The sequence below is a fragment of the Accipiter gentilis genome, unplaced genomic scaffold (genome assembly GCF_929443795.1).
Source record: "Accipiter gentilis unplaced genomic scaffold, bAccGen1.1, whole genome shotgun sequence".
Classification (NCBI taxonomy): Eukaryota; Metazoa; Chordata; class Aves; order Accipitriformes; family Accipitridae; genus Astur; species Astur gentilis.
The window spans coordinates 169,905-179,795 of record NW_026060930.1 but is presented as its reverse complement, the minus strand read 5'-3'; the positions used below and the strand labels follow the sequence as shown (position 1 = coordinate 179,795).

The 9,891-nt window shown below is 56.3% G+C and overlaps 1 protein-coding gene across 1 annotated transcript; it reads left to right on the top strand.

The window, feature by feature from the left end:
* The first annotated feature begins 246 nt into the window (after positions 1 to 246).
* Positions 247 to 2,562, top strand: LOC126037111 (electroneutral sodium bicarbonate exchanger 1-like). The gene is made up of 5 exons (XM_049797342.1): positions 247 to 271; positions 371 to 508; positions 987 to 1,087; positions 1,609 to 1,713; positions 1,984 to 2,562. The coding sequence occupies exons 1-4, from the start codon at positions 266 to 268 to the stop codon at positions 1,694 to 1,696; spliced, it is 333 nt and encodes a 110-aa protein (XP_049653299.1). The 5' UTR covers positions 247 to 265; the 3' UTR covers positions 1,697 to 1,713; positions 1,984 to 2,562.
* The last annotated feature ends 7,329 nt before the right edge of the window (positions 2,563 to 9,891 follow it).

Sequence of the window (9,891 nt, the reverse complement as noted above, 5' to 3'; positions counted from 1 at the left end):
GACGGCAAGCGAGATGCTGCAAAGTGCCTCCACGTCTCGAGAGGGCCAGCAACTTGCCGCAGTCCCAAGGTGGCAACCTTTCCCTTTTATTTCGCAGTTCTTTGATCGCTTGAAGCTGTTTTGGATGCCAGCGAAGCACCAGCCGGATTTCATCTACCTGCGGCACGTGCCCTTGCGAAAGGTGCATTTCTTCACGGCGATCCAGCTGACCTGCCTCGTCCTGCTCTGGACCATCAAGGTGTCCCGTGCCGCCATCATCTTTCCCATGATGGTAAGAGCTGCCACCGCTCGGCAGCGGGGTGTTTGCAGCGTTGGAGTGAGAGGTGGCATCGTCTCTGAGCTCACCGCATCTTCCCTCTTATTCGTGAAGGTTTTGGCTCTCGTATTTGTCCGGAAAGCGATGGATTTCTGCTTCTCAAAGCGAGAGCTCAGCTTTCTGGATGACCTTATGCCAGAAAGGAAGAAGAAGTTGGACGATGCCAGAAATGAAGCTGGAGAAGAAGAAGAGGTAAGGCTTGCTGTGTCCTCGGGGCTGGACATCTCCGTGTGTCTGTGAGATTGCCTGTTTCTCTTACAGCTTGTCTGGAAATGTTGGGGGAAGATCAGCACTCAATCGAAATAGATCCCAATAGCCTGTAACTTTTGTAACCTTTGTTTCCTCAAGTAGCAGTGAGCTGAACGCTTGAATACAGGTGTAATTTTTAAAACGAGTCATTTTTCACAAAGGTCATTATCATTATGATGATTATTATTAGATGCTGCTGCGGCTGCTGCTGCTGGCAAGACTTGCTCATAATCGTGTTTTGAACACACAGTCCCCCTGCCCCGAAATCTTTGGAGTGAACGGTTTCTCCCCTGCTGCACTAATACCTATAGCTGCCAAGGGGCAGAAGCGGAGGGCAGACTGCTAAGTTTGTGCTGGGCATTCAGCTTATCTCCACTTTGATCAAAGACAGAGAACGTGATTTGTCCCTTTTTTACATCAGGAGTCCAGGAGGGCCATGGAAGCTGCTGCTGCTGCAAGTTCAGTTCAGCTGAACGTGGGGAAGACCAGTGACGTGGATATCCCAAAGCAAAGCAGTGACAGGTAAAGCTCCACCAAGCGCCAGGAACCCCGGCAAGATTAGCTTGAAGGTGTTTGGCAGAGTTTTCTCCACTTGCCTCTTTGTGGGGCATCCCACAGAAACCAGCAGGCAGCTTGGTGGGAAAATCAAATTTGGGGGCAGGGCTGCAGGAAGTGATTGCAAGGCTCTGACCGCAAGCAGAGTGGCTGCAGCACTCGCGTTTGACCCCCAAACCTTGCCTCATCAGTGCTTTTACGGTAGCTGGAGATCCTCATACTTAACACATGAGGAGTTGCAGGCGTGATCTGTACCAGCAGTGGCTTAGGAACCCGGACCGGGGCTAAGCCCCAGCAAGAGCCTTTGCACAGAGCTGTTGCTCTGCAGCTCCCGGGCTTGCCTCCCAAAACTCCTCATCCAGCAAAACCTCCCACACTTATGCAGAGCTTTGATTCTCGGGGCTCCGCTGTTCCTCTTGCTGATGCTAATGCCCTTGGTGGCATCAGTTCCCATAATCACGGATTGTTATGTAAAATATTTATTGCAGGACTGATCCTTCTGAGATTGTTATCCTGGATGAAATGTCACAAATGACCGTATGGAAGGCTCTCACTTTGAAGACAGAAACCCTTTGAATCCAGGGAGGAAAAAGGTAAAGGATTGCACGTGAACGTGACCGTGCTCCTCTGCAAGCGACGGCGCACACCTACGCTTTTCCCACGCTTTGGCCGGCAAGGCTGAGCAAATGGCCTGTCCCTGGGAACAGGCAGGGAGGTCTGTGGCATGCAAACCAGCTCCTCTCTGCTGGGGTGGTCCCCCGAACAGGGCTGAATCAGCAGCAGCTGGCAGGTCTTCCACTGATGATGCTCTCCCTCTTTTTCTCTTCCCTTCACCTTTCCCCACTCCCGCTTTTCACGTTTAGGAATCTTGACTTTGAAGGAGAGGAGTGAGAGCGTGACTCGGGGATGTGCCAACGCAGACAGAGGGAGAAGGCGCTTTGTTTCAGTTGGAGGATTCCCATTAAAGCCATGCAGATGTTTTCAGTTATCCTTGGTGTGCTTCAGGCATTCAGTATCTCTAGACCAGCAAGCTGAGGGGAATGTCACAGTCAAGGGGAGTTTGGTGGTGTTAAGTCTGTGTGCGTACGTGCGTGTGGGGGTGTGGGTTTGTAGTGGTAGAGGGACTGCTACTGCTTTATCATTCAGTGCTCTTCTTTTAATACCTAATTCCTCCTCTTTGTTTTCCTTCTCTTTTTTCCAAATGTAAACTGGGAATGTCCAAAATAATTTTCTGTTATATTTGATGCATTCTCCACTTTCTTCTTGATCACGACTGGGTTTTTGGTCTGGTTTGGAGTTCTGGCTTTAATTCACTCTTATGTCTCTTACTGGTACAAGAGGGATGCCCTCTGCAGCAGGGCAGCATAGAGAGCGTCCGAGCAGTTGGCCTAAGGTGAAAGAAAAGCATTTGCTCCCTGCGCTCCAGTTTTACCTTTCTTGGTTGGTTTGGCAAGTATCACAATAATGTGTGATGAACTGACCGTAAACCCCATTCACCGTCTCCCTGTGCCACTGGCGGGGGTTGGTAGGGAATCTGGGAATGAAGTTGTGCCTGGGAAGAAGGGAGGGGTGGAGGGAAGGTGCTCTGAGATTTGGTTGTATTTCTCATTACCCTGCTCTGGTTGATTTGTAATAAATTGAGTTAATTTTCCTCAAGCGGAGTCTCTTTTGCCAGTGACGGTAATTGGTGAGTGATCTCTCCTGTCCTTATCTCGACCCACAAGCTCTTTGTTATATTTTCTCTCCCCTGTCCAGCTGAGGAGGGGGAGTGATAGAACGGCTTTGGTGGGCACCTGGCATCCAGCCAGGGTCAACCCACCACAGGGGGAAATGATGTACTTAAGAAATTATGTACTTAAGCCACACGAAAAAGGCCACAAAGCTCTTGTGAAACAAGATCCCCTTTGTATGATCAACGCATGCCTTGCTAACAACTGTGCCCCTGAAGAAGAACTAAAAAACTGAGAAGAAGGGAACATCCTACCCCAGGAGGCGCCAAAAAGTTGAATAATTGCTAATAGGCATGAAGTCAGAAGCATCTTCGCAAACTGGAGGAAAGGTAAAGAAAGGTGGCAGGGGGAGATCATGACCACCAACTCAATTCCACACCAAAAAGACTTACCCCCCCACTCTCCTTGAGCATGCGCTGTAGAAGAAAAGAACACTGGACCTTTAATTCCAAGCAGGGAAACTGTAGCCCAATAGAAACTGTGCGAGATAAGCTACTCCCGGCAATAGTTTTGGGAAGAACTTTGGAAATCGAATATGTATAACTGAACTGTATAAATTGCTTGCCCCTTTAGGCATGAGGGGTGCTAGCGTTGAGGATTACCACCTAGCCCCCATCTTTGCGTAAACATGAACTGGAATAAAATACCTCTGCTCTGTATTTATATTGGCATTTTGCACGCCGGGTAAACGACCCCACTTTTGGGACAACAGTGGGGCAGGCAAAGCACCGCATCCCGCAGGCCGAGGGGCTCAGGCACCCACGCCGCTGCCGGAGGACTGCCGGCAAGAGGTTTGGCATCTGGCGAGGGGCTGCTGGGCCAGGGTGCCCAGGCACCCACCCCACTCCCCCAGCCGCAGCCACGAGTGCTCTCAGTGCTGGGGCAGAGGCCGTAGCAGCTGCCTGTGCCCAAGCCTGTCCCGAGCGGAGGGAAGACTTTGCCGGCGAGGAGCAATCCAGTGAAGGCATTGCTGAAATTGCTGGGCTTGAAGTTGCTGCCGGGCCAGGAGGGGGCCGAGGGGTCCTTGTGCAGCACGTCCTGCTCCAGGGGCAGCAGCTCTCAGGCCAGCAGCAGTCTGCTGGGGGGGACGCTCAGCAGGGACTCGGGGACGGGGACCCATGATACCGAAAAGCCGGTCAAAGAAACTCGCTAAGACTCATTTTGGAGTTTTAGAAAGTAGGCATTCCTACCCCTACTTCCCACCCCGGCTGGCCAACGCAACGCGCTGCCTACCTTCTTGAAGGACAGCAGTGGTTTGATGCTGACGAAGCCCATCTTGTTCTTCTGGACATGTTTCAGGAGGAAAGCATCCTTGGCCAGGTTCTCGTCAGAGAGGTGGAATTCCACCTGGGACACAACCCTCCTGGCCAGCTGCCGGTCAGGGACGGAGTAGCTGCAGTCCAAGAGATCACCCCCCAGAACATCGCTCGCATCGCAGAAGCTCCCGGCAAAGCAGCAGGGACACGGGTGTGACTCGGTGGCCTTTGGGATGTGCAGCACTGCCCAGTCCCAGCCACAGCGGTGCAGATGGCAGAGTCTTGAGGAGCGGGGTGGCTCAGCTGCGCTCTGAAATGAAACGGAGTTTTATGCTTTTAGAAGCGCGCTTGCCTTCACGCCCCCAGCATCGGTCCCTGCCACAAGTTACGCAGCACATGGCCTTGCACAATCTTGCAGCCAGAGGTGCCTCACGAACAGAGCACAATCTCTTTGATTACCAGGATACAGGCCAGGAGAGATCTTTGGCCTCCGGTTCACGGCAGTTGTCCCGACTCCCCCAGGCCACACACTGTTCACACAGCGGGAGCGAGAGGCCTGTGTCCTTGGTACCCTTGGGGTGTCCTTGCTAGCGCCGAATCCTCCAAGCACGAGGAGGGGATGTACTAACCCCATCCCTGGGATCCCGTAGAGCGCAAACAGCCCCAGCGCCCTGACACCGGACGTTGGGCAGAATCCAGTCCTTTCCTGGGAGCACGCGGTGCGTCTCCTCCGGGGTGTCATGCACCCAGGGAAAGGGCTGCCCCCTCCCAGGGGGATCCAGAGCTGCTGCTTTTCCCAGCAGGAGACTGAAAGACCTGACAGCACTACTGGAGCGAGGGCTGTGGGAAAGCGTGCCACCGAGCGACACCGCGTGACCTTCCTTCGCGCCTTCGAGGTCCTTTTTCCTATTTCTGCCTCGCTCCGGTCAACGCAGCGAACAGAAGCGTGGGCAACGGTCACAAACGCATTTGCCATCTGGCGCAAGGAGGCTGCGGCTGCAGCTTGGTCCCCGCTTCGCTCAGCTGAATCAACTTGTTGTTCTTCCCCCACCGGAAAAATACTGTTGAAAGCCAAGAGCATTTGTACCCGCAGACCCCGAGAGCCGCCTGTAGGCCCCGGGGCCACCCCAGCCTCCCTTAACCCTTTCCCTCCCCAAGAGGAGCTGGGGAGGCTCTTGGGGGTGGGGCAGAACACAGGGAGCCCCCGCATTCCTTCCGGGGAGACGCCAAAGAGTCCTTGGCAGCCAACAGCCAGAAGGGACCATGGCGCGGCCACCAATGCAGCTCCCACTGCCTGGGCCCTGGGGCCCCCTGGCGCCCCAGCTTTTCCAGCCATTCATGCTCCCCAAAACCTTCTACCCTTGAGGTAGGGACCGACCCCAACCCCTGCAGCCCAGGGACGCTCTTGGGGGGCAAGAGCAGAGGAGACCGCCGGCCATCGCTCCTGTCTCATTCTCTTAGGCTCAGCCAACCCGTGCCGCCTGCCCACGCGGGAGCAGCCCTTCCCTGCAGCCCGGGCCCCCCAGGCACCACCAGCAGGTATGGCACCCCAGTCTGCTCTGGCACCTTCGCCATCCCCATCACACCCGTTCCCCCGGCACTTTTCGCATGGGGGTTCAGCAAGCCCCAGTGAGCATCCTTGCCCTCGCCCGGGCGGCGCGTGCCCAGTAAAGCCCATCTGCAGAGAATTCCCCAAATATTTGGGGCCACCTCTCCCCTTTCACCTCCTAGATGCCAGTCTCCTCCCCGATTTGCAACCCCGTCCCACCAGCACAGCAGCTCACCCTGTGGGGATCGCCCCGGCCACAAGCTCCCCACGCCCCTGGCCCAGAGCTGGGGGATGTCGGCCATCGGGGCCGGCTTGGCGGGTGCCCCCAGAGAGTCCCCCCGGCCCAGCACGGCTCCCCCTCACCCACACAGGTCTGCAGAGGGCTCCATGTGGCTGCCTCTTCGACCCCCGGGTCTTCTGCATCCAGTGGACAACCACCGACCTGCCTCCACCGGCCACCGCCACGCTCGGCCAAGGCGCCACTTCTCTGCCGGGTGCTGCCCTGTGGGGTCCCACGGGCTGCGGGGCCCCCCTGGCCTGGGCAGCCACAGGGACCCCCCAGGGCCAACCATGATACCTCACACCCTACAAAAATCAGAGGAGTGGGGTGGCCCCAGACCCTCTGGAGCTGCCAGTGTCCATCCCTGGCTACCAGCACAGCGAGGGGCAGCTGGCACAGATCAACATCCCCAGCACGGCCACCCCTGTGGGGGCACCCCCAGGCGGCGATGTCCACACCAGCCCCTGCGCTGCCACCAACAACGAAGCCCTTGGGGACACTGCAGGCGACCTTGCAGTGTCCGAGGAGATGGTCCTGGAAGAGGCCCTAAGGCTCTTCGGTTGCTCCCTGGATGGAGTGGGGGTCAGCCAGGATGCTCCCAGCAGGAGCTCCGTGCCCGAGGACGCTGGTGGCACCAGCGCAGACACCCCAGACCGCGACTTCAGCTCGCTCTCGCTGCCTGAGGAGATGCTCACCCCCGACTACTGCATCCCTGAGCTCAGCGACACCATGCTGAGCCTCAAAATAGTCAACGGCGGCGGGATGGAGCCCCAGGAGCCGTGGCAGGACGCGGGGATGGACCTGCCACCATCCCCACCTGCCACGGCCGGCAAGTGGAGGAAGAGGCAGGCGCAGAGCTCCTTGCCAATGGCACCCAGCAAGCGCAGGGCTCTGGCAGCCAACGTGAGGGTGTGTGTGGGGGGGGGGGGATTAGACAGGGGTGAGAGGGATGGAGATGGGGGGAATGGGGGGTGGGAGTGGAGGGGGGGGTATTTGTCGAAGGGGGGGCCGGGGAGGGTGGTAGGGAGGGGTTAGACCAGCTTGGATGGGACCTTTTCTTTTGTGTTTCCCATTAAAAGCTCTTTCTCCAGAACCGCTCCGTGCCTGTGTGGGACGGGGAGGGAGTGCGGGGGGCACCGGGAAACAGCCCCCAAGAGGTGCAAAAGCCCCGCCGAGCCCCAGATCCAAGCCAGCAAGCCCCGAGGGGAACCCAGCCACCCCCAGGCCTGAGTCACCACCAGCGCGGCAGGCGATGGTGGGGGGGGGACGGGAACGGGAACAACTCCCCGTTCCCCTTCCCCAGGGGAAGCAGCCCTTTGGTGGGGAAGCCAGGACAGACAGGTCCCTGCAGGACTCACGAACACGGCCCCACGCAGAAAGCAGCACAGAGCCCCTGCGACAACGACAGACCTTGGGGGCTGGGGGGGACACGGGCACACACGACAACAAGGGCTGCAAGGCCTTCGTCTTGAACACCACCAGCGTCCCCTCCAGCGGGGACAGGGCTCGGTGCACAGCCCTTCAAAGCCTCAAGACCATCACGGCCTTCCTCGGGTCCCACTGACCTCAGCCCCCAAGAGCCCAGCTTTGCTTCACTGACACAGCAAAATAACCCCAAATCACCCTAAGAATGGCGAGGGAGGGAGCTGCAGGCCAGGCAGGGACCCTCCTCCACTTCTCTGGCTGCGCCTTGGGCAGCTGCAAGACCAGGAAGGGGGGAGAAAAAGTCAGAAGGAAAAAAAAAATAAAAATCACTGCACCGGCCAGAAAGTGCCTGGAAACTTCATCCCTCTTCATTGCCCATTTCCCATGCGAGCTCCACAACCTGGGAGCAACGCAGCCAATAGAACCTTCGAGAAGCAGACTCACAGCCTGCTGCAGCTGGCCCTGCTCAAGCAGCCGAGGTGGGCTGGATGATCTCTAGAGGTCTCTTTCAGCATCCATTCTGTGCTGCTGTGACTCTGTCTCTATCATGGTTTAAGCTATAAAAATGAGAGCTATAAAAATGGAACGCTGTGTTAAGAGCACAAGGCTCTGCTAGCAACGACCTTGCTGTGGCTCCTTGCTGTGCTGAGCCCAACCGCGTTTTAATTTAAGAGTAGATTTTTAGTGTGAGCAAAAGTGTGATTATTTTATTTTGTAATTTATGTAAATAAAGTGGGTTTGGTTTGTTTTTTTTTTAAAAAGGATAAGTCCTGCAATAAATATTTTACATAGCAATCCGTGATTATGGGAACTGATGCCAAGGGCATTAGCATCAGCAAGAGGAACAGCGGAGCCCCAAGAATCAAAGCTCCGCATAAGTGTGGGAGGTTTTGCTGGATGAGGAGTTTTGGGAGGCAAGCCCGGGAGCTGCAGAGCAACAGCTCTGTGCAAAGGCTCTTGCTGGGGCTTAGCCCCGGTCCGGGTTCCTAAGCCACTGCTGGTACAGATCACGCCTGCAACTCCTCATGTGTAAGTATGAGGATCTCCAGCTACCGTAAAGGCACTGATGAGGCAAGGTTTGGGGGTCAAACACGAGTGCTGCAGCCACTCTGCTTGGGGTCAGAGCCCTGCAATCACCTCCTGCAGCCCTGCCCCTGCCCAGCTCCCTCCACACAGCCCCTGGCATGGGTCCCTGCAGCCCTAGAGACTGGACTACGGCTCCGCAGCAGCCTGGAGCCACCAAAGCTGAAACGCTGAAGCCCCGACAGGCTTCCAGCCAGAGAGGGTGGCTGCCCTCCTCTTCCCCTGGGGTGCTGAACCTGCTGGCAGCATCAGTCCCCAGCTGGTGCGTCTTGCGTACATCTTTCTCAATTAAATGTACAGTGGATATCTTCTCGTTCAGCTAGTCTGGAGCTTAAAAAGCAGCTTAAAAATACGGGACAGGGTAATTTTTGGTGGACATGGCCAGAGCCTGCATGTTCTTGAGAGAAACTTTGGAAGAAGACCTAAGCCTTAAGGCACTGCCCTGAGGGGGTCTCCTTCCATGACGCAAATGCTGCTCTGGAGCATGGCGAGCTCTGTCCCAGCAGTGCCCAGTGCCTTTCCCTGCCTGCTGTCACAGGATGGCCACACGGGAGAACTGTGGCCAAGCTGCTGGAGCACTCCGGCCTTACAACACCAGAAGGGCTCAGGAGGAGAGTGTGGCGGTGGAAAGAGCAGCTCTGGACACAGCAGGCGCTGGGGCTCCCTGGCAGTGCTGCTGTTCCGGGACTCTGCACACAAGCACTGCCCCTGCAGTTCCAGAAGTGGACTCGGAGAAAGGATTGTGGACAAACAGGTCGCTGCAGGATCCTTTGGGGCGGCTCCTCCTTCACACAGGCTCTGGGTCACACTAGATCGGTAGATACTGAATTAGAAATGGGATGGATAATGACATTTCTTTGTGGACAACATGATTCCAAGGAAGAAAACCTGGAAACACAAAACAAACCGACTACCAACCACAGGTAGTCATACTCGGGCCACGCTCGGAGCTGGGCACCCCAGGGGTAGATGGTGGCTGAAGAAACCCTCAGGCACAGGGAAGGGGAGGGAGTCCATGCTGACCAGCATGCTAGGAGGCAGCAGGCAGTGCTCAACAGCCCACCCCTCGCCTCCTTCTCGGAAAACACCCCACTGGACTCTGCTTAGTCCAACCTGGCCCCGCAGCACTCGACGAAAGGCAGAGCAACAGCAGAGCTGGCCAGGAAGCAGGGGGCTGCGGCTGGACCCCCCAACCCCTCTATTACTTGCTCTCTCTAGTTTCTGCAGTTGCAGAAGCAGTAGCAAGAAGTTACACCAACCCACTGCAGTAGCAGAAGCGGAGGCGACTTCACATGAACCACTTCTTTGCTTAGACCTAACAAGTAAAACCACAGGAGACGTTAATTCCTGCAATGGAACGTCTTGCTCAAAGTTACTAACCGTACACAATCTCAACGCAGAGCTGCTCCTCTTTAAGGAGACTGATCATGCATCCCTCACCCCCTCCA